Genomic DNA, 24,642 nt, shown 5'->3' on the forward strand with positions numbered 1-24,642 from the left:
TACTACTAAAAGCACTATACATATTTAATACAATCAAAATCCCAATGACATTCCTCATAGAAATAGGAAAAGCAGTCATGAAATTCATCTGGAAAAATAATAGACTCAGAATAGCTAAAGCAACCCTTAGCAAGAAGAGTGAGGTAGGTGGCATCACTATACCAGACCTTAAACTATACTACAGAGCAATAGTAATAAAAAGAACATGGTATTGGTACCAAAATAGACTTGTAGACCAATGATACAGAATAGAGGACATAGAAACTAACTCACATAATTACAGTTATCTTATATTTGACAAAGGTGCCAAAAATGTGCATCGGAGAAAAGATAGCCTCTTCAACAAGTGGTTCTGGGAAAACTGGAAATCCATGTGCAACAAATGAAATTAAACCTCTATCTCTCATGATGCACAAAACTCAAAGTGTATGGGGGCGGGGCTAGGGTTGTGGCTCAGTGGCAGAGCGCTCGCCTAGCATGCACAAGGCATGCGAGGCCCTGGGTTCAATCCTCAGCACCACATAAAAATAAATAAATAAATAAAGGTAGTAAAAAAAAAGAAAACTCAAAGTGGATCAAGGACCTAGGAATTAAACCAAGAGACACTGCATCTATTAGAAGAAAAAGTAGGCCCAAATCTCCATCGTGTCAGATTAGGGCCCAACTTCCTCAATAAGACTCCTATAGTGCAAGAACTAATATCAAGAATCAATAAATGGAATAGATTCAAACTAAAAAGTTTTTTTTCAGCAAAAGAAACAATCAATGAGGTAAATAGAGAGCCTATTAATTGGGAACAAATTCTTACCACACACACGTCAGATAGAGCACTAATCTCTAGAATAGATAAAGAACTCAAAAATCTTAACACCAAAAAACCAAATAACCCAATCAGTAAATGGGCCAAGGAACCAAACAGACACTTCTCAGAAGAGGATATACAATAAATCAACAAATATATGAAAAAATGTTCAACATCTCTAGCAATTAGTGAAATGCAAATCAAAACTAAGATTTTATCTCACTCCAGTCAGAATGGCAACTATCAAGAATACAAACAGTAAGTGTTGGCGAGGATGTGGGGAAAAAGACACACTGGTAGGACTGCAAATTGGTGCAGCCAATATGGAAAGCAGTATGGAGAATCCTTGGAAAACTGGGAATGGAACCACCATTTGACCCAGCTATCTCACTCCTTGGTCTATACCCAAAGGACTTAAAAACAGCATACTACAAGGACACAGCCACATCAATGTTTATAGCAGCACAATTCACAATAGCTAAAACTGTGGAACCAATCTAGATGCCCTTCAGTAGATGAATAGATATAGAATGTGGTATATATACACAATGGAATATTATTAAGCATTCAGCATTAAAAGAGAAAATAAATCATTGCATTTGCAGGTAAATGGATGAAGCTGGAGAATATAATGCTAAGTGAAATTAGCCAATCCCAAAAAAACAAATGCTAAATGATTTCTCTGATTTAAGGATGCTGATTCATAATATGCTGGGGGGGGGCAGGGTGCAATGGGAGGATTAAATAAACTCTAGATAGGGCAAAAGGGAAAAGGGGAGGGAGGAGAAAGGAGGGAACAGAGGGGTAGGAAAGATGGTGGAATGCGATGGTCATCATTACCCTAAGTAAATGTAAGAAGACACGAAGGATGTGACTCTACTTTGTGTACAACCAGAGATATGAAAAATTGTACTCTATATGTGTAATATAAATTGTAATGCATTATGTTGTCATATGTAACAAATCAAAATTTAAAATAAAATAAATACTGCTTCCTATTAAAAGGCACTAAAAATCTTGGATAAATATCTGGTTCCAGATCTAGGGCAGGAAATAAGAAGTAAACCTAATACATTAAGGTCAAATGTTCCTGAATGTTCAAGTACTGACACTGGTTTAAAGGGACACAGGAGCTAACCTGAAAGGGTTCCCATTTGCTTAATATGGGACTATCTGAGTATTAAGGAAAGACATAACAACTGTGATTATTTGGTACATAACAAATATACACTTATTACACTGAAAGTTGTTTAATAAAAGAATAAAGCATTATCCTGAAGAAAAAATATGCAATGGAACAAGAAAGTGTCCCCTCTTAGAAAAATCTATTTTATCTTTTCAGGTTGTTAAGGTGAAGAAGCTGATGAGCAAAATTGCAAATTATATACGATGGCAGCCTATTGTTGCACTAAAATACAGGAGTTGGGGGCAGAAGTGATAAAAGCATTTAGTAAGTATAAAGTGCTATTTAAATTAAATATTAACGTTCTAAAGAAGTAAACAAATGTCTTTAATGATTTCCTTTGCAGGATGTTAGAAGTCTCTCTAAATGTTCCTAGATGGGTCTGATTAGGTTATTATATTCACTTTTTAAAAATAAAAAGTGATTCAAAAGACAAATAATAGTGGTTACAATGTGGCATGCAATTGATAAATGCAGTATATCAGAAATCAAACCAGATGGCAGGCATGAGAAGACAACTTATGGGGAAAGTGACACTCACGGGATTGGGTTTCCTTCCATACACCGGGTCCCAAAACCAGGGTCTTTGGTGAGGGCATTCAAGAGTTGCTGGGTGCCAGTGTCCTCAGGAGCATCATTACTGTGAGTACATGGGAAGCAACCATCTCAGTAATTCATTTAAACCAGGAACAGGGAGAAAGAAAAGTTTTCTAAATTAAACACTCTATTAAGTACTTCCTGGATTCTAGGCTCTTAAAAGAAAAATGAATAAAATACAGAAACTAGGTATGAGGAGCTTGGACTCTGGCCATATATTCAGCATCTGGGTAGTATAGAGCACCCCAAACTGGAATATGTATGAAGATGTGTGTACCTGTGTGTACCTATGCACACATATACACACATTTACATATATATTGTAATTTGAAGTAATGAGACTCATTAAGGATCAGTATTTCAAAATTACTTTCATGATTACCCATTTGGCCCAGATAACCAGTACTTTCCAGGAAGGACAGGCAGATTTTACTGACTGTGTACACAGACAACTCGAAAGTACAAGAAATAATAGGCACAGGTCACAAACACATGCCATATTTTATAGCTATAGGCAATACAAGGTCAACAGCTAGGAAGGGAAAAAGGCAAGTAAACCTGAATTAAGAAGAAAGCATAGTTTGGAGAAAAAGAGACAAATTCATATGTTTGGTATATGTTATTTTCATTTTTAAACCTCTTCTAGATATCACTTATATATCTCTCCTATCTATACACCTATAAATCCCAGAAAACCTTTGCCAAACAATATCCAGAAATTCCTTTGTCCTTTTATTTCATGCATAGGATTACTATGGAGTAGAAAGTATTTTTGCCAAACGTTAACATTAGCCAAAACCATAAATTTAAAGAGTAGGTAATAATTACATGAATTATACTATATAGAAAATAAGAATGTGAAGCTTCTGTTTTGACATTGTATGGAAGCCCTATGACTAGATAACAAAATTAAAACATAACTCTAAAAATACAAATATTTTAAAACAATTTTAGATTTTATCAAGGGCATATCATCTAAAATATGCAGGGTTGTCCTGACACTCACAGCATAAGGAGAAGGGGTGAAATGTCCGAGAGAGGACTAGCTGCTAAGTCAAGGGTAGCTCACTGATGTTCTTGGCATGCAGTAGTAGCTTACATAGGGGCCTGAGGCACAGCTGGTAAAACCCCTTCCACTGTGCAATTCTTGACTCTATTCTTTTGACCCTCAGCACAGTGATCACCCTTGATCTACTTGAACCCTCCTCTCCCCTGGGCCCAGAAGACAAACACGTACCTGACAAACGTATACTGCTCATTGTACATCCAGGGCTGAAGTTCCAGGCTAGGGTACTTGCCAAAGGGTGGCACAATCAGGCTGAACACCAGGGCAATGCAGACAAACACAGCTGGCAGGACAATCTGTAACCAGGCAATGGAGGGGGTAGGGGGATGGCAGGAAAAGATAAGGTTAGAAAGAAGTCCAAGGAGCAAATCCCTGCAAGTCCAGCCAGGTTCCCAGACCAGGCAGCACAAGAAGGAGGGTGACAGGGCCCATGGCTGGCCCAAGGCCTTGTGGGCAGAGTGAAAGCAATGGATCCTGAACACTAAACATCTTCCCTCTAGGACTTTCTAGAATCTGGCAGCACAATGCCAGAGTCTCTAGTCACCTGGCAGAAGCACTAGGCTAGGAACTTCACAGAGTAAAGAGTAACCCCACGTTAGGGTGACTCAGAATTCTGGGTCCTGCATTTCTTCCCATGAAGATGATAAAGACCACAATGGGTCATGAGCGCAGTTCAGCTCAGAAGAAAACTGAGTGAACAAGCCCTGGACTAGGAGCCACAAGTCCTGAATCCTGGGTCTGACACTAATACAAGTGTACCCACATGACATCACCACTGTAGGGCCTCAGTATTCTCATTATAATCTGAGGACTGAGAAGAGATCAGATCCCATAATCCTGAAACCAGTTCTTAAAAGCAGTGACTCCAGTCACAAGCAATAGCAGCCATTGTCTGCCATGATCACCTCTCAAAGCATAAATACGCAACTCCTTCTTGAAATTCCTCAAACTTTCTACAAACCTACTCTGAAAACAATGACTCATACACACTTTACAAGTAAACTCAAAGGTCTTTCCATTTATTGCTGAGAAACTTATCCTTTAAAAACTTAAGGATTCATATTGACTCTGGCTCTTGGGCTTCAATGCAGAAAATTATCATTAAGTGAGCAATTCTACTGGAAAGTACTCTAATGATAATTATCTTAATTATCATTACTACCCTATGCTGTTATTTGTGGTGTTACTATCATTGCCACTATCCAAAAACTTGGTTATTAAAGATCAGAAAGTCAAGTTACTTGTTCATGGTCACAAAGCCAGCTAGTAACACAACCAGACTTCAAATCCAGGTCTGAATGTCCCAAACTCATACTCTTAGTATCATACATACAGTCTGTAAGGAAGACTCTCTATAAACTTTTCTCCACATTTCTTAATTTTTACAGAGTGAAATAATTTTAACTCTTCTAACTAAGCAAGTGAGCATACAAACTCTGACTTGAAGGGAGTAGTATGAGTCTTCTCTATTTGCCAGTTACATTCTGATCTCTCTGGGTATCTTTTTATCATTTGAGTTAAACATCAACTTAGAGAAAAATCATGTTTCTAATAAGTGCATATGTCAAGTGCATCTGAGCATAACATCACTTATGTTATGATAGCTGAATTTACCTAACAGTTTTTCTAAACGCTTACCCTTTTATGTTGTTCTCTAAAATAAAAGACATACATACATACACACATACATACCCATAAACCCAAGCATCAGACTCCATTCTAAGCATTTATTCATGTTTATCCTCAGGATAACATGGTGTCATAGGCACATTATTATCTCTATTTTTCAGGTGAGGAGACTGAGGCCTGGAGAAGTCATTTGCTGGCAGACACAAAACTGGCAAGAAATATAACTGGGATGGAAATACAGATAATCTAGCTCCAATATCTATATCTTGACTGCAGCAGCATTCTGCTTTCACTGGTCAGAGAGTGTGTAGCCCACCCATGAAGCCAGAAACCAGCATATTTCACCTGAGCGAAGAATCCTTTTCTACTCCGTCTGGCGATCAGCAGCCTCTTCCACAAAAGAGCCACAAACTGTTGCTGCGTGAGTTTCCAGCCCTTCACCTGATAGGAGCCTTTACCATCCATCCCGCTGAGCAGGTCTGTCTCCCTGGATTCTGCAAGAAGCCAATACTGAAGGTCACCTATTATGTTAGGTGTTTTTGACATGATGTATTCCTTCTTCTAAGATCTTCAGAAACCATTTGGAGGCTTGTGTTTGAAATTGAAAGTATCTCACAGAGGTAAAGGGTTTTAATGATACCTCTATATTCAAGAAAAACTAATGACTCAACATGTCCAACAGGAGCAGTCTCTGCCTTTTAGTCCTCGTTTGGTGAGTACAAAGAATGAAGGTGCCTTGAGACTACTGCAGAGATGTTCACATATTCTTACCTAGGTGTTACCGAACATCATTCAGATGAGTGGAGACATTGCTGATTTCTTACAGATTATTCTATGGAACAGGCCATGTATGCAGATGAACACACTTGAGAACACACAATGGCAGTCTCTAATCTTTTATATTTTTGTTAAAAAAATGGACACATTTGAAATGATCTAAGTACTAACAATGCATGAAGTCAGGGAGAACATAAGAGCCACATGCTCATGTGCCATGGACTGGGACAGTGAGAAAATTCTCTGTTCATAAAAATTATGTAGAAATTCTTGTCTGAAATGAATGATTCCTAACAGAGACACTCTGACATCAAATTTGTTTGATTTCTTACCTCTCCTTTTCATTTCAAACACACAAGGACACAGTCATCCAAAATACCTACATCTAAGGGCACATTAACTGAAAGCAAATTACCCTCCCTGACTTTCTCAAAATCATTCATCCATTCAATAAATACTTATTCAACAATAAAACACTTAATGTATGCAAGAAACTTGAACCCTACAGAAAAGACAATAAAAGAGCAGTCCTTTTTTAATATGTGCATCTTAAGATCTCAGCTAACTGAAGGAACGATGAGGATGGGCTCTTTCATGTTTGACCTAAACACATGCACAAAGCTGGAAAAAGACAAGCGGCTTTTCTCATTTTTCCACTTCCTTCTGGACCCTCCAGGGAATCTATCATCTTGTTCATCAAAAGAAAACAGCTGAGAAGAACATAAAGGAGAAATTCTTCTTCAAACAATAGAACCTAGATCTTGCCCAAACGAACCTGGGTCTATATCAGAATCATTGGGATCAATAGCATCATCTTCAGTAAATGGGCGAAGGCAGCTCTGCTTGTCTCCAAAGGCCCGTCGGTTTCGTCTCGCTGGCAAAGTACCATCTGAAGGCAAAAGGAAGGAATCCCTCATTTTACTTTATTTGAAACAAAACAAACCTTCTCTACCTGTAACAAACATATACTCTAAAAATGGGACTGTATTAGAACAATGTAAAGGGAAAAAAAAACAAAATAAAAAATAAAAAGAACAATATGAAGAGAAAGGTACAACACTGGTGAGTGAAGTTTGCCTGCTCAAGACTCTAGCCAGACTGTATAGTCCCTCTCAAAAGGGTTACCTGAGGTCTCAGCATCCACCCCACTCTCTTCAGCCACTTTGAGGAATATCTGAAAAATTAGAGTTGGTGACAATATAAGTACCAACATTATGAGAATAGCCATCACTATCCTGACTACATTATTGACTTGCATATTACCACCTCTAAGACAAAGAAAGTAGAAGCTACATTTATTAATAACACTTGATCAGAGTTATTTGGGAGGTATTTTTGCCAGAAAACATTCCCTTAGTGGTGAGAACTATCAGTCCAGACAATCATTTTCAAAATACAGCTATGACATCAGGACACTGAGACAAAGGAAATCTGTTAGGAACCTATAGGGAATGAGTAAAGTGGTTTCTTTCAGGCTGTGGCTTCAAATCTTTAAGCAGAACAGCACTGTGCTAAGTTAGTCAAGACAGAATGGTCAGGGAGACATGGACTCCCCATAAGTAGAAATATCATGGCAGAGGTCCAAACATCAGAGGAGAATCTGAATGAGGCCACTGATTTCCAAACTCTTGTCTATAGACCACTGTGTACGACATATGCAGTGGAAGTACAGAGTTAAGGCCTTACTTCCAGAAATCCTAATTCAAAGACACTAGAATTGAGACTTGGAATTTTTATTGTCAGTAATATCCTCACATGGCTACTACACAATCTAGCATGGAATCACCAGGCCAGACAACTTTTATAGCCCTTCCAGCCCTCAAAGTCTGTGATGTGTCTCTAAAGGGAGGAATTACTACTTCATAAAAACAACCTGGGTTTTGAAGCCCAAACTTACCATGCTGAATCCCAACTCAACATCCCTGATTAGTTAATTTTCTTGTCTTGTTATGAGGATTACACAAGATTACAAAGATTTAAAAAAGCAAATCAAAAAGAAACACCAAAAACGTACAGCTTGGTACCTGGCCCTAGTAGACTATAAATGTTGGTCATTTCTTATGATGCATTAAGTCCAGTTAACACAACCACACCACGGGCAATCCTAGTACTTCTTTCCTGCCTGCTATCTCCCACTATGATCTTAATTGGTTCACTGCTGCCAACATTACCTAGATATCAATGACCTAAAATCTCAATGACCAACCCCATGGTGATCCTGTTTCCTTCCTGTCTGACCTTGAGGTGGTTGGGGCTGCTATATTTGACAGTCAGCCACCCAACTTACTTCTTCCAAGGTAGTCTCTGAGATGCCATAACTGGATATGCCCAGGTCTGAGAGCCGGTCATCGATCTCATGGAAGAGTTCCACAAATGCCCCCTCCTTAGCAGCTTCATATGGTAGTACATAGGTCAACTCATGCCCAATGTCTTCCACTAGCCGGGCTTCAGATACATGCTTCCTGATGAGGTTGGAGATGGCTGAGACATCTGCAAGGACCACAGTGTAAAGATGGTTCAGTCATTTCAGAGGCTCCACAGCAAAGGCCAGTCATCCCCTTTGCCTACTTCTCAGAAGCCTGCTGCTTATACACCATACTGTCCAAGATATTTTAGCCATTCCACATGTTCAACTCTAAGATTTCCAGGGGACAAGAACTGTAACTCATTCACTTTATATCACCACAACTAGGCACACTGTGGGTACTCCATGTGTTATAGATGGATGGATGACTTGCTGAGGTTGAAGATCTGGTATCTACAGCTTATACGCTGGGATTCTTTAGTAGAAAACTTGAGTAAGAAAAATCATAGAGATTTTTCAGCCTTTCCTAAGCTTTCTTTCAAAGGGAGCTTCCCTCTATTTACCTCAATAGAGGCTAACCAAACAGTTCATAGAAGCAGAAGTCTTCCTGGAAAAAGCCAGCTGTTAGAACTGAGCAGAGATGGCCAGGTTATGATTTCTGTTCCACATGCTACTGACGACACTGGGTTCCCATATGCACTGCCAAGAAAAGCCTAAAAGGCTGCTTCTTATCTCCTGGGCTCTCACCTTCCTTATATACTAAGCTCAAATCCCTCCCTGCTGGCTTGACACTCAATGGCTCATCCGGTGTCCAGCCAGATCCACTCCCCTAAGGGATTCCCCAAACCCCAGTCATCTCAGTTCTCTGGGACACTGCCCTGCCAGCTCCCAGACCAAGCCCCAGGCCCCCCAGCAAGCATTAGGCCACCACCACCAAGCTGCATCCACTCCCACAGCCACCCAGCCCAGCCCAGCCCAGCAGCAAACCTTGAGTCAGCGCCACCAGCCTCTGCACCTCTCCTCCTCTGCCTCCACTCTGCCCAGCTGGGGGAAGCTCAGGCACCACCTGAATGAGAAACCCCAGAGTCCTTACCGATGGTCAGCGTGTCACTTTCATGGTCGCTGCCCAGGCCAGCATCAGAACTGCTCTGAGAAACACTGTCCTCCTGATGGCAAAGAAGGAGGTGAGAATGGGTCAGGGACCAAGCAAGGTATAGCCACCACCACCTTTGCCAGCGAGGGTTTCCAGAAGCTCTATTGTGTAAGAACTGCAGCAAAAGCTTTTCCTGGTGTGCATGAAGCTGGAAGCCAGGGCTTTAGAGGCCACCATGTGATGTGTGTGCCAAGTGGACAGCCTCTCTTCCTGGGGTGAGTTATGAGCTATCAACAGAACTGTGGCTTGGCAGGAATCCTGGTGCAACCAGGATTTGCCAATCATTGCAGGCATGGGATTTATCTGGCTACTTGTCTAATTCAATGCAACCTAAGCTTTAACATATGTTAAACCATTCTAGGACCCCATTAAAATGCAGATTCTGACTCAGTAGGTCTGAATTGGACCCAAGTTACTGCATTTCTAATCCTGATGCTGCTGGTCCTCACACCACACTTAAGTAAGGAGGCTTTAGTTAAAAGGTAAGTAAGTGGACAGAGTTCAAGGTTAGGATTAAGATGTATTAGGTGCCACTGGTTTCAATCCATGAATAAATCTCAGGCATGTACTATGATAGAGGAGAGAACATGTCTGGTTTGGAGGTTCTAGTCCCACCTGCTATTTATTTTTTAGATGACCTGTAATAAGCTAACAAATCCCTACAGGTCTCACTTCCCTCATCTAGGATAGTAATCATGTCCTGTCTTCCTAGGATTGCTCTGTACTCTGAGATGCCAGATGGGGAAAAAAAATTGTGACAAAACAATAACTATTATCATTATTTTCTTTTACACCCAGTCTGTGTGGTCTGAAATAAGTGCTTCATAAATATTTGTGTTTTATACTTTAAAAGTAAAGATCGATGAGATTTAAAGATAATAAGCAGGAATAGCAGGACATTTTGTAGCCAACTCTTACCTCTTAGCTAGTCTCTTTTCTGCGACATAATAAAGTCCTGAAAGGACATTCTCCATTGCTCATTGAATAGGAAAAAGGAAAAATGGGACTCAACAAAACTAGCACTACGAGAACAGAGGGCTCTAGAACTTTCCACATAGGCAGTATGATGTGAAAGGGTACAGAGCAGGGAGACAGTGGCCACAACTTGGGTGAATGGGGCAGAGGTGAACAAGCCATCTGCAGCCAATAAGTCCTGACGGCCCGGCCCAGCCCAGCACTGAGACTGCAGCTCACCTTTTTCAGGTATGACACAGTGCTACTGCTATTTCGGCAGGAACTCAGGGAGGATTCTACATCTTTCTTGACCAGTGTCAGGTAGTAGCCTGTTCCCAGCTGGTTCTTCAAGAACAGGGAGGAGCCCACACAGCACAACTTCCCATGGGAAATGATGGCAATCCTGTCCCCCAGGATGTCTGCTTCATCCATGTGGTGTGTGGAGAGAATAATGGTGCGACCTGCCAGACACAAATACAAGGATGTGGGACACGTGAGTCCTGTCTTTTCTCATTGATTGTAGTAGCAAGGACTATAGAGACACTGGCAGGGGTGTAGGCAAGAAAGACTGAAAGCTGACTTCAACCCTCTGGCCATGACCCCAAGGCTGGCAACACATTTATTTGGAACTTGCAAGGTGTCAGAAAGCATATTAGGTGGTTTATGTATATTCTTTAATTAATTTTACCCTTCATGAGGTAAGCACCACTCTTATTACAGATAAGGAAATGGGGCCAAGCTAAGTGATTTTTTTTTCCAAAGCATCAGGGCTGCACAAGCTCTAAGCACACGGCCAAACGCGTTCTTGTCCTTTCCCATTCCATTAATTTATTCATCCACTCTTTCAACAAACAAAATTAGTGCAACAAGTTAGGGACAAAACAATGAACAGAGCCTCTGCTCTCAGGAATCTATCTTAGCGTAGTATAATCACGATACACCCGTGTAAGTCTATACCATTTCTGTTCTTGCAGGCCCCTAGGTAATGAAGCATAAACTTCAAGTATCTTACAACCAGGTCTCCCATATCCATACTAAAAGCAGACACTGAGCTTTAAAAAAAGTTCCATTTTTTTCTTTGAGAAGCAATTCTGTTACCCCCATGAGATACAGCCATACTTCTCAATAACCCTTCTCTCCCCAAATCCGTGACTCAGAGTACACATTGGTTACCTTGTCGGTATTTCAGCAGCAGCTCCCATATTCCCCTGCGGGAGTAGGGATCCACACCAGCTGTGGGCTCATCCAGAATGACAACCTTGGACCCCCCAACAAAGGCCAAGGCCACAGACAACTTTCTCTGCATCCCACCTATAAGACAGAGCAAAAGATAGGCTCCAGAACCAGCCCCAGATGGTGAATGAAGGAGGAGGGGGTGAGAGATGAAGACAGGCACCCATCTGGGGACATAGCCCAGGAAAAGGGTCTGTTACCTTCCACCCTGCCTGGGACCCTGGGCAGCTTTTCCTCTGTGTATGGATAGGTGGAGGAGGAAGGGGAAAGACAGGGAAGGTGCTCAGGGCCTCACCTGACAACTGACTTGTTTTGCTTTTCAGCTTGCTGGGCGGCAGACCGACATCCAGGGCCATCTGTTCCATCTCTGCTTTCACATGCTTCCCTGAAAGCCCCTTCAGGCAGGCATAGAACCAAATGTGCTCTTCCACAGTAAGCCTGGGGACAGAGGGGCAGGTCAGCTCTGGGCCCTACAGGACACACCAGGATATAGTGTCTCCTGACCCAGAACAGAAAACAATGTGCATGTTTTTCTTCTTTCCCACTTCATTCCTACATTTCTTTTTTGACTTATCAATTTCTTTTATTTTTATTTTTAGTGCATCATAGTTGTGCATAATAGCAGGTTTTGTTTTGACATATTCATAAATGCATATATCATTTTTATCCATATCAATCCCCAGTACTATCCCCTTAAATTTCTAAAAAATATAATCAAAAGGAAAGATTCAAGGTAGAACAACAGACAACAACAACATGAGCTTCTCAGGAAGTCAAAACTTAAAGGTAACAGATCATTTCCAACCTACTCTTCACAGGGCTGGCCACCAGGCATCAGCAATTGCAATTTATTTTTCAGGTCCTCAAACGTCTCACCCATAGTTCCATCAACCATGCTGGGTCAGCATTAACCTGGAGAAGCGTCCCCTGAATCTCAAAGAACCTCAGACTCTGAGCAAAAGCAGGTTCCTAGGGAGCCAGAAGCTCAAACTGCTCATTTTAGATTAAAAAAAAAAATGGGTTTTCTCTGATCAACTACAAGGGCTCTCTGGGGTCTTACCTGCTGATGGGACAAGCTGAGTGGGAGCAAATGTCATGATCAATGAACACAGGACCATGGTACCAAGTGTCCTTAGGCCCTGCCAGGGGATTGGCGGTGGAGACGGGGGTGGTCAATGAACTAGAACTTTAGGGACAGGTGCAGCAGGGGAAAGGATGGGATGAAAGACCCTCCAGAGGCACATGATGAAGTCCATTGCTTCCCAATCCCCCATCAGCCATCTGGACTGAAGTAACATCTCCTGCCTAAAACAGATCTCAATGTGTCTAAAGAGATAAGAACTGCTATCTCCAAAGAAGGCAAAATGCCTAACTCCCATTTCACCCATGACTTCTAAATCCAAAAAGGGGCCTCTCTTCTCAATATGCTGTGGTACTCACATGTCAAACAGCACATTGTGCTGGGGACAGACCCCCAGGTTCTGCCGGATGGTGCTCATCTCAGAGCGAATATCCTTTCCCAAGATGTAGGCCGTGCCAGAGGTAGGAGGGAACAACCCAGTCAGGATTGACCTGAGGACAAAATTAACAAATGCAGGCATCAGGGCTGGCCCACCCCACCACTGCAGAGCCCATCACGGTGAGCACGGGGTACCAACACCCTGCTTCTATTCCTTTCTGATGGACCCTAATAGATCCCCAACAAAGCAAAATATGAGCATTTGGAAAATGAATCCTCTAATATACAATGGAAAGTGAGCCTTAAAATATGTATTTTGTATGCCTAAGGTTATATCCATGAAAAACAGACAGATCAAAACAAATTATTCAATGATAAAAAGACAATATCTGTTTTAAATTGGGTGTAGTGGTGCATGCCTATAATCCCAGCAGCTCAATAGGCTGAAGCAGGAGGATTGAAAATTTAAAGCCAGCCTCAGCATCTGTCTCAAAATAAAAAATAAAAAGGGCTGGGGATGTGGCTCAGTTTCCCTGGGTTCAATCCCTGATACCAGTAATAATAATAATGTTTGTGTTAGATGGTAAGATTTTCAAGTGTCTTTTAAAAAATATTCAGCAGCTATACCCACAATATATTGATTTTATGTTAAAAAAAAAAAAACAAGAAAAGAACATCACCCTCGAAGATCTACCCTTTGGAATGGTTGAGAGGCCATACTGAAAGCCACTGAGGCTAACTAGTGTTTTGGGGCCCTTACCCATTCCAGAAGCTGTCAGGCAGAAGGTCCTCATGGGTGCCAGGGAAGACAATGGGAGCCAACAGCCCACTTCCCACATCTGCTTAGAGACAGAGTTCCTGGAAATTGCCATCTCCCTCCAGTGTCTAATCTTTCTTTCCAGATTTTTGCTTTACAGTTATGACCAAACCACCTCAGAAGGAGACCCTTTCTCAAAGCTGTCATAGCCTCAGATTCCAAAAACACTGCATAATTCTGAGCCCTACCTGGGAAAGGTCATCAAAACACCCACCCTGCTTTAGGCTGAAGAAAAAAATATCTAGCAAAGACTAACCCTTGGAAAGCACACTCGTGATTATGTGATGTTTTACACTTATCACCCCCTCATGTGCTCTATCCTTGCCCTAGCAACCAACCCCAATTTCCTCAGCTATGAATTTCTAAGTACACTGCAGAACCTTCTAGTGGTAGACTCTATGGCCACTTCCCCTTCTTACATGGTGGTTGTCTTCCCTGCTCCATTGTGGCCCAGAAAGGAGGTGATCTGGCCCTCATAAAAATTCAGTGCCAGGCCATCAACAGCCACCTTCATGCCGTCTCGGTAAATCTTCACCAGGTTCTGAATGGACACACCCAGCTTCAGGTGGGTGGGTTCCTCTTCCATGCAGACTATGAGAAAAGAGAGGAGAAAGGAATGAACCCATAGAATATACTGAAAGTAGAATGTAAAGACACAGAGGGCTGCACTTGGACTCTTAGAACAGCTTTTGTCCATAGCCACTCTGGTTTTATAAGCAAGCAGGAAGCTATACATATTTATTTAGGGCCCCTCTTGGCACTGTTGTCAGAATTAAATGGTAAAGCAAAATTTGCAGCCTATTGAGGAAGAAAGACTTGACTGGCAATTAAAATACAGAATGCTAACTGCTGTTTTAAAAAGACATCTGAAAATGCCATGGGACTATGACATGCATACCATGGAATACCACTCAGCAAGTAAAAGGAATGAACTGTTGATACACACCACAATTTGAGTGGATCTCTAGGAAATTCTGCTGGGAGATTTTATATATATATATACAGACACACACACACACACACACACACATATATACATATATATATATATATATATATATATAGAGAGAGAGAGAGAGAGAGAGAGAGAGATTGATTTACATTGTATGGTTCCATTGCCATAACATTCTGGAAATTTAAAAAATTGGAGAATTTGGAAACAGATGAGTGGTTAGGTTAACAGGTGTCAGGGAGCCAGAAAGAAGGGAGATGGCTGGGACTGTTAAGTGATAACAGGAGAGAGCTTTGTGGTAATGGGATAGTTCTGCTTCTTGACTGAGCTAATGAATGTACACATGATAAAACTATACAGACCTAAAACCACACACGATTGAGTGCATGTCAAAACTAGAGGAATATGAAGGTGTGTGACTTGTATTAGTGTCAATTTCGTGGTTTTGATACTATGCTATAGTTACACCTGGTGCCACCACTGGATGGAGGATTCAAGGGAACCCTTTCACACAGTGAATCTACAATTATTTTAATATGAAAATGTTGAGGATGTGTGTGTGTATGAGTGTGTGTGTGTGTGCGTGTGTGTGTGTGTGCGTGTGTGTGCATATGTGTTGTTTTACACGCAACAGAAGCTCAGAGGAAGGAGAATCTAGGAGGGCTGCTCCAGGAAGGAAATACTGACCAGACCTTGAAGAGTTAGGAGTTTAAACAGCAGGAAAGCAGGAGAAAAGGTGCCCCCCAGAGGAAACAGTACAGACAAAGGTACCAAGACAGAGAACAATGTGTCAAGTTCCAGAAGTGGCTGACAGGAGCTGGGTGCAGAGAGGAGGCAGGGAAGGAGAGTGGGAACAACAGGAGAAGAAGCAGAACAGTGGCATGTGAAGGAGCTTCGTACAATTACCACTGGCCATCAGGGGACAGACACACAAGAGATCAGCTGAAGAGGGACCTACTAACTACTTGGGAAGGATCCACACTGAGCGCAAACCTAAACAGAGAACCCAGAAGGCAGAACCTCTGCTGAGCTGTGGACATCTCCACCTGCCGCTGGGAGCGGCAGGCCTCCGAGTAGTGACCAGTGAGAATATTAAGAAAGACCACCAGTGAAACTCCACATCATGTACAACCACAAGAAAGGATCCTAATTAGAATAAGTTACACTCCATGTATGTATATTATGTCAAAATACAAGCTACTGTCATGTATATCTAAAAAGATCCAATAACAAAATAGAAAGAAAAAAAAAGAAACAGGCTGAGCTCGAGGGTAGCCACTTGGTGCCCACCTACACAGACTCTTATATGGGTTGCCAGGACAAGGCAGGCAGCGAGGCTTCCTTTACCTCTTCCTGCTAGCTTGTTAGGACAGCATGGTAGTAAGAGAGCAATAAGTGAAAGTTCAGTGATCAAAAGACACTTTGCAAGGAGCCAAGAAAACAGGAAATGTTCCCCAGGGACCCATCAAGTTCATAGCTTTGGACATGAATGGTGTGGGACAATTTGGAAGGGATACATTGTGTGAGATTTCTTTGTCTTTAAAGTAATTTCGTTTTTTTATGTGCATTCGTGTATTTATTCGTTTTTTGAATATTTTATTTTATTTTTATTGCTTCTTTTTAGTTATATATGACAGCAGAATCCATTCTGACATAATTATAGAAGCATAAAATGCGAATACATCTTATTCTAGTTAGAGTCCCATTCTTATGGATATACATGGTGGTGGGATTCACGGTGTTATTTTCATATACATGTACATGGGAAAACTATTGATTCCACTGTCTTTCCTTTGCTTATCCCCCCCTCCCTTCCCTCCCTTCCCCATTGTCTAATCTATTGCATATGTGTTCTTCCCCTTGTTGTGTTTAGCTTCCACCTATCAGAGAAATCATTGGATCTTTGGTTTTTTAGGACTGGCTTATTTAAAGTGACTTCAGCATAAAGTGCAGGATCCATCCATCACTTGCCCCTGTTAGCACTTGGTTGGAGGAGGGCAGGACAGCAATACTTACTTTCTGATATTCCCTTCTGGCTAGAACCAGGGTGGCTCTTCTCATCACTTTCCTCACCAAACCAGTAGGACTTGGTGCAAGGAAAATACCAGGGCCTGGGAATTCCATACTGGCCTGAAAGCAAAGCACAGGTGTGATCCAAGCTGAGCACCATTCCTGTATTCCTCAGGTGTCCCAGCCAGCCCACTCCCTCCTTGACACACCCTTTGGAGAAGGAATAGACTGGAATGGAATGGGGGGAAAGGGAGGTAACCTTCGCTGAAACCTACTAAAAACAGTGTACATTCTGCTTTTCTCTGAGGCCTCCCAACAACTCCCTGAGGGAGGCACCATCCTCATTTTGAGGGGTAAGCAGCCTACACAAGGACACTCAGCCAATGAGTGAAGGACTCAGAATTCAAATCCAGATCTGCATGATGCAGAATTGCATATTCAGTGAAGGAAGTTCAGGAAGGGGTGATAAACATCTCATGTCTACCTCCTCAGAGGAGAATGAGAAGGTGAACTACATGGAGCAAACCTTCACTCTCCCACAGTTTCATCTTGTATGAAAACATATCCCAAGGCTGGTTCCTCTTGGACTTGGTCAAGAGGATTTGTTAATGAAAGTATCAAAATGAGCTTTTATTTAATATTAATTTTATTTTAATCACACGTAAAGGCTTAGAGCCAACAGATTGTATTATTCACAAACTGTAATCAGAGTAAAGTTACCCTCCCTGGAGACATGGAATTACAGAATTGAGTCAGCACAGGGAGGAATCTCCTGGCTTGCTGATCCAGTATAACCCAACTGGGTTCACTTCTGAGCACCAGAACTTAGGAGCTGAGTGACCTCAGGCAGGTTACTTAACTTCTCTGAGTCATAGTTCTCTCATTTGAGAAATAACAGTTATAACAGTAAAACTTCTATGTAGTCTTTTGGGAATTAAATGAACCACAGTATATCAAACACTTCACAGTGCTGAACACACAGTACTCAAGAAATGATTGCCATAGTAGTAGTACTTTTCAGCACTGGTTCCTCTACTGGAACTATTTGTTTGCCGTAGGTCTAAAGTCCAAACCACTTTCCAGGGAGCCCCATGCCATGAAGAAATTCCAGCACAAAGAAAGGGAAGCTCTGCAGCCAGAATTCTTTCCCTGACAGATGCCAAAGCAGGGAGGAGGCTCAGTGTACCTGGAAAGACAGCCTCAATGTACCAGGTCATCACCCCATAGAGGAAGGTGTCGAACAGCATCATGGAGACTGAAGTGGTGAGATTGAAGCCATCTTCCTCCACAGGGCTCTCAAAGAGGTTGTCCCACTGCACACCAATGCCCTGCTCCTCAAAAAGGGCAAAGTACTCACAGCCAAACCCAAAAGCCACAGGAGATAGCAGGCTCTGAGAGAAAGAGGCAAGAGTCACTTATCTAATTAATCTCATTCCTTGTCTCTCTCATTTTCCCATAACTTATAATATAAATTCCACACTTGGAGAAATTTGAATTTGCAAAATAGATCAATTATAGGATACAGAAGTATTCACCTACAGAGTCCCTTTAGGGGAGTGGGCTTCCTTACAGCATATTAAATTATTCCATTTATAACTACTCATTATGCACACACATTTTACAAATTCATGCAAGATAGCATGTGAAATTTTTGGATTTTATGCTTCCAAGGATGCTCCAAGACTCACCTATCCAGTCCCCTACTCCCACCTCCTACCCATAGTGACATTCATCAAGGTCTTTATGGGCTCCCTGCTCAGCCAGGGAACATTCAGGATCTTGTATAATAGCCTGTTTGGGGCTGCAGATGTCTATGGGGCCCAGACTGAGGCACCTGAAGCTCCTTATGAGTGACAGTCAGTTTCCCTTATAAGTGATTCAGGGGGCAGCTGGCAAGTTGCTCTCACAGGGGCTCTCATGCCCTCAAAGCCTACTCCTACTCTGTTCAAGGAAAGGAAATATCTAACTCAGGGATTTGTGGTGCACTGGCTCCTAAGTCTCCCTCAGTTCATAAAACATTACTCAAGCCAAACACCACACCGGACACGAGGAAGGCAAGAGTCAAGAATGAGCCATCTTTGACCTCAAGAAGCTTCATGTCTATTTGTGGCTATGACTTTGCAGCCAGTTTAAACATGGCCAACAAAACTGGGAGGTTGAGGGTGGAGATGGCATCTATTGCCGAAAGCCATTCCCCAATGTACCCCCAGCAGGTTTAAGGTTCAGTCTGATCCAGGAAACATTCCATTCAATTCAATCCAACCAGCATTCACGGAGAGAACTAAACATAAACAATTTAATAACCCATAGTCCCTGCCTTCAAAGGAATTAGGATCTAGAACTAAGATTCAAGTCCTTTTATAAAACAACTCTCTCATCTTGTATTCACAGCTTGTTGCTTGGATTCATGGGCAACATCAGGGGAGGTCAAACACCTGCTGTGGCTGTGACTACAACCGCTGCAGAAAGGCCAAAGTTACTCACCGCGAAGATCTTGACTGTGAAGCCCACATAGTCCTGCCATGCCACGCACAGGACATAGGGCAGGTACAGCGTGAAGTAAATGATGCCCCCACAGGCTGCTGCCAGGTTGGCTCGGGAGAAGAGTGTGCTAATCAGGAAGCACTGCAGGATGGTCACCACAGCAAACACAGACAGGAAGACAAACACCACGCTGGGGTCGCTGTAGGGCAGCAGGTTTCCTAACTGGAAAGGAAAAGACTCGTTAAATGTGCTGCCTCCACAAGCCCAAGAACTCACTTGCATGATCTGCGGGATCATCATTCTTGACTGAGAGAGAAAGCAATCAAATCTTGATTCTGTAGTCCTGCTGTGAGCCTTGGAGAAGCTTTGACCTTCCTTAGCCTCCTTTCCTTGCATGCTAAATGGGTCATTTAATGAGAAAGTAATAAGGCAGCACACGGAATGTGTTTTAAACAATGTCTGGTGTCAGTAGCTACTTATGCATAACAGACAGTAGTCAGTGTTATAGTGAATGTTAGTTCCTGTCCCGTTGCACTCCCCACTCTTTACAAACATTTAATTTTACATGATATATCATTATATAAATAAGTATGGAGAAAGAAAACTGGGAAGTACGTTAGTGTATGGGACAAACACAGAACGGCACTGCCCAGTCAGTTTGAAGGGAGGGTTTATTATCTGGCTGTCACAAGGTGGCCTCCAGGTGTCAGCATCTCTGGGTTTGTCACAGCTAGAGAGAGCCACCTGGCCCTGGGGCACAGCCTGCCCAGGGTGGCCCATATCCAATGAGTAACATCATGGGTAAGCTAAAGAACCGGACACTTCGGCTCAGTGCAGGATGCCTGCATCTGGATGCCCCCCCAGAGTGCCCCATGACACTGGCCCCGCATCACAGCTCCACTCCTCCCTCTGCCAATTCTTCAGGCTTCATCTCTTCCACAGCTGTTGATCCCTAATGAATTCCCATGTGCCATACTCTGTCTCAGCCTCTGCTTCCAGACAACCTTAACTGCACCAACAGTTGTCCTTCTGATTATTGGTTTTATAAATTCAGTAAGAGTTTAAGTGTTAAGCTAAAGGTGGGCTACTTCAAAGCTAAAAAATAAAATCCCAACTCAATCTCTGACAGAAATTCAGTATCTCCAAGGTCATCTCACGACTGACTCCCTTAGTTTAATTCTCATCACATTGCAGAGAAGTATTTTCAGTGGCTCAAATCACCACCTAATACATCTAAGGAAAGGCACAGCTACACTGTAAAACAGACAGTGGGTGTGGTTAGATGTTTGCCTGTCCTGGGTTCTGGTACACCTTAGCTACTAATCGTCTAGGTGGACCCTGGCAAGTCACTGACCCTCTCTGGACCTCCCTTTCTCTAACACTAAGATGAGAGGATGGCAGGTAAGGCTCCCCCTTCCCTCCTAGAGTTTTGGCTTTTATTCTTCCCCTCCTTTAGCTCATACTGGGCTGTTTGGGAGTTCCCTGGCCAGGAAGAGCAGTGAAGCAGCCTCACCTTCAAGATGACCACTAGCAGGCTGGCACTCACGAGTAGAGGGATGAGGCTACTGATGAACCAGCTAAACCAGAGGATGCCATTGTCCAGGCCCATGATCCGCATGGTCTCCTTCAGCCTCGCCTCCTTCTCATACACAATGCCCTTGATGATCACAGCCACAGAGTAGATCCAGGCCAGCGTCATGAAGAGGGGCATTGAGCGGCTCATTACCCGCAGGAAGCTAAAGGTAGCAAGGAGGAGCAGGGAAGAATAAGAGACAGGTGTGAGCCACAGGCCAAGGCCTCTGAGCCTGTATGCTAGAGAAGCACCGCATTTGGACCACTTGGGGCAGGCCCCTAGACTCCAATATATACAGGTTTGACATAGAGATAAAAGCTAGGCTAATGAAGTATTGCCAACCCAAATTTCTTTGGAGACTTGCTTTAGTAACTTGATAGCTGTGAGATGGTGTTAAGCTAAAGCTAAAAAATAAAATCCCAACTCAATCTCTGACAGAGGTTCAGAATCTCCAAGGTCATCTCACGACTGACTTGCTTAGTTTAATTCTCAACACACTGCAGGGAAGCATTTCCAGTGGCTCTTGTCAGTAACATTTCAGATTCCAAACTAGCACAGGAAATACAGTGCTACAAAGTAAGGGGGCACAGATTTTGGATCCCAAAAGCTGAGGCTCAAATCCCCTCTGTACTGCTTATGAACTTACTCATGACCATAGGCAAAGGCCCTTAGTACCTCTGAACTCCAGTACCCTCATCCTAAGACATCCTTCCTAAAGTAAGCCTTGGTGTAGGGCTCTTTGGAAAAGTCTTCCTTTGAAAAATTCTATCAAATCATTTCAGGTTAAAAAAAAAAAAAACAGAATTTCTAGTGGCCTGGAAAAGCTAGAGTTCATTATACAAGGAAATGGGTAGTTCAATGCAAGAGAGAGCAAATGCAGAAGAGGAATACTGCTCCTTCACACACACACACACACACACACACACACACCACAGAATAAGAAACTATCCAGAATTTGGAGACTTGACATATTTGAGATGCCTGCAATAACTACATCTACCTCTGCCCATTCTTTATGAGAAATCATTAGCTCCCAGGGCACAGTTCCCATAATGAGAACTTGGCTGCATAGTGACTAAGTGCTAAAAGACTATCTAAAAAGTCTAAGATAAATAGGTTTTGTTCAGTCTCACATGCATTGTTTCAAAATGTGGTGCAACAATCATTCAGAGGAAGCAGACAAATTCACAGGAAATCTGCTTTTACAGATCTGCCATTCTGAATTTGGGAGGATGTGCGTATATGTATTTGCATGTGTTTGTCATGACAAATTTTGCAAATTGGGTAAATTTTTGACCAAAAGTGTAAAAAAAGAGTACAAAAAACAGAAGTGCTGGAAACCACAGATGACAAAGGAAGGAGGATTACTAAGTGTGTGTACATATGTGTCTCTCTGCCATGTGAATGGAATTACTGACCACTTATATCTGGCTAGTTATTTTCACTTTCTCTCTCTCTCTCTCTCTCTCTCTCTCTCTCTCTCTCTCTCTCTCTCTCTCTCTCTCTCTCTCTCTCTTTCTCTCTACCTGGAACAGAGTTAACTGAATATTCAAATAAAGCTGGTAGTTTGCTGGTAACTTACATGTCATCGACGTAACAGGGGTAAGGCATCTGCTGCACATAGACACCAGTTTTCTTCTCAGTGCCCGTCAGTACCCTGATGATTGCCTGCTCCACCACATCTTGCAAGTAGGCGAAGCCCCCCCAGACGTACCGCATATCCTCAAAGGGGTCAGCCCGAGGACCTGGATCCCAGTACCTAAAACCAAACCACAGGTGATTGAACATTGCTCAGAAACCTCCAATAAGAAAATCCCATCCCCCACAATCCCACCACCTTTGTCAAGCCACTCTTTTTATTTCCATAACTTAATTTCTGGTTTCAGTCAATATGTACACATATTTTTAAATAGACACAAGCAAAATAAACAGACTACTTTGGTTTTTATCCACCTTCCATTTAGTGCCTAACACTGCATTGAGTGGATAAGCCAAAATTTACTTAACCATTTCCTTCTTATTGGTTGTTTGATCCTTTTCAGAAAAATGAACACTGTTAGCATGAAGAACCTAAAGGCTTTTTTTCCTTTTCTTCTGTTATCTTAATTTCTTGAGATTAGTTCTCTTGAGTGGAAATGCTGAATCAAAAGTTACTAATATTTTATGACCTCCGAAATCATAGCCCCCAGCAATGAATGTACCATACTGTAACCAGTGATTTTTTTTTCCCTTGAAATTTCTACTAAATTATTAATTCAAATAAAGAAGCTCTAGACATAACAGCTGTCTTGACTTCCCCGAGACTGGGCTAGTGTTATGGGATTCAACTTACCCATCCTTGATTTTGTTTGTTCTCTCCACATTGTCAATGTCCATTCGGATTTTGTACTTGACGTGATGGGGCAGCTCAGCACTGCCTGGAGCGATTCCTGTGAACACGATACCAGCCCAGAACTTCCTCTCATCCAGCAGCTCCATGGACTTGTTGATGAGCCGGACCTCTGTGGGTATGGGTTCCAGCTTGTTCAGGTTGACACACTGATGGAAAAACAGGCTTCATGAGAACACTGGGGGCCAGGAAGCAAGCAGTAGCCCAGGCAGACCCCACCCCGAGAGGCAAGAACTGATTGCGTGACTTAAACCCTCACGATCTAACCTCTCTAAAGTACTTTTCCAGTCTTAACCAAGAATGGGTCTTTTCGTTTTTAACTGACATTTAAGAGAAATGCTGGAAGAATCTGGAGAAAAGTTACTTATATTGATTTTTGTGGGGGAACAGAAGTTGAAGCAATCATTATATCTTATTTCCTCTGTTGAGTCATAGTAATAACCAACTAAACAGATCCCCAAAACTCTTTATTCATCCCTACAATATGCCATAATTTTCAGGATTATATTTCTAATATTTAATCTGTCCCTAATTAAAGCTCAGCTATCTTTCAAAAATAATGATTTTTTTAAGGAAATATTTTTACTGCCATTACGGATGCCAGGAAACCTAGAAGAAAATGGATGGAAACACTTGAATCCACACAAGAATAAAGCTGGACTTAACCAACATTTATAGAATGTCTTTTGTACCCCAAACTGTTAGGCTTGGGGGATACTGCTGGAAATGGGTCTGGACACCAACTCAAAGCTTTCCTCCTGCCTCTGACTTTATTACAACACATCAAAGAAAAGAGCCATAAGCTTTTTCTAAATGATACACACAACAGATCCTCACCTCCATGAAGCGAGATATGGTCTGGATTGCCCTGTTGGTCTCGTTGAAAGCTTCTCTCCAGGTGTACACAGAGCCATTGGCAGACTGGACATCCTCTGGGTACTTGGCCAGAAATGCCACGATGTCTTGGGCTGTCCAATCTAAGCCGTCCAACTGCTGTTCCCAGAAGCGGTCATTGCTTCTGCTATCCAACAGCGTCTGCCATTCCAGAGGGAACGTATGAGTGGTGATCTACAACTACATCTGGATGAACACTTACATAATGCACCAAACCCTGGCATATACACTGTCTCTCTGTGTGACTTCAAAAAAATGTTTGAGGTATGTTATGGTGTCCCCATTTTACAGGAGAGAAGACTGAAGTTTAAAAATAATGATCTTAACCACAGCTGGGTCATCATGCTAATAGGCATGGGGCTGAC

The 24,642-nt window shown here is 42.3% G+C and overlaps 1 protein-coding gene and 1 long non-coding RNA gene across 4 annotated transcripts in view; one reads left to right on the forward strand and one right to left on the reverse strand.

Annotated features, from left to right (window-relative positions):
• LOC124097199 (uncharacterized) overlaps positions 1-6,847 on the forward strand; it is a 29,285-nt gene extending 22,438 nt beyond the window's left edge. The window contains exons 2-3 of the long non-coding RNA XR_006853151.2: positions 2,145-2,252; positions 5,439-6,847. This is a non-coding gene — a long non-coding RNA (uncharacterized LOC124097199). The remainder of the gene's footprint in view (positions 1-2,144; positions 2,253-5,438) is intronic.
• Abca1 (ATP binding cassette subfamily A member 1) overlaps positions 1-24,642 on the reverse strand; it is a 134,909-nt gene that overhangs the window by 29,834 nt on the left and 80,433 nt on the right. For 2 of the 3 annotated variants that reach the window (XM_046451511.2, XM_058581593.1), the window contains 19 exons: positions 24,221-24,418; positions 23,327-23,532; positions 22,577-22,753; positions 20,935-21,157; positions 19,422-19,643; positions 18,124-18,328; positions 16,944-17,057; positions 14,395-14,566; positions 13,140-13,271; positions 11,995-12,137; positions 11,640-11,777; positions 10,707-10,927; positions 9,347-9,425; positions 8,342-8,544; positions 7,180-7,228; positions 6,830-6,943; positions 5,623-5,771; positions 3,820-3,944; positions 2,527-2,625 (listed from right to left, as the gene is read on the reverse strand). In XM_046451511.2, coding sequence (XP_046307467.1) covers positions 2,527-2,625; positions 3,820-3,944; positions 5,623-5,771; positions 6,830-6,943; positions 7,180-7,228; positions 8,342-8,544; positions 9,347-9,425; positions 10,707-10,927; positions 11,640-11,777; positions 11,995-12,137; positions 13,140-13,271; positions 14,395-14,566; positions 16,944-17,057; positions 18,124-18,328; positions 19,422-19,643; positions 20,935-21,157; positions 22,577-22,753; positions 23,327-23,532; positions 24,221-24,418 — 2,969 coding nt within the window. Of the gene's footprint in view, positions 1-2,526; positions 2,626-3,819; positions 3,945-5,622; positions 5,772-6,829; positions 6,944-7,179; positions 7,229-8,341; positions 8,545-9,346; positions 9,426-9,452; positions 9,526-10,706; positions 10,928-11,639; positions 11,778-11,994; positions 12,138-13,139; positions 13,272-14,394; positions 14,567-16,943; positions 17,058-18,123; positions 18,329-19,421; positions 19,644-20,934; positions 21,158-22,576; positions 22,754-23,326; positions 23,533-24,220; positions 24,419-24,642 lie in introns of all 3 variants that reach the window. The other variant, XM_046451512.2, reaches the window with a different exon arrangement.

Source organism: Marmota monax, unplaced genomic scaffold (genome assembly GCF_021218885.2).
Source record: "Marmota monax isolate L192 unplaced genomic scaffold, Marmota_monax_Labrador192_F-V1.1 WCK01_AAM20220418_F8-fsc00020, whole genome shotgun sequence".
Classification (NCBI taxonomy): domain Eukaryota; kingdom Metazoa; phylum Chordata; class Mammalia; order Rodentia; family Sciuridae; genus Marmota; species Marmota monax.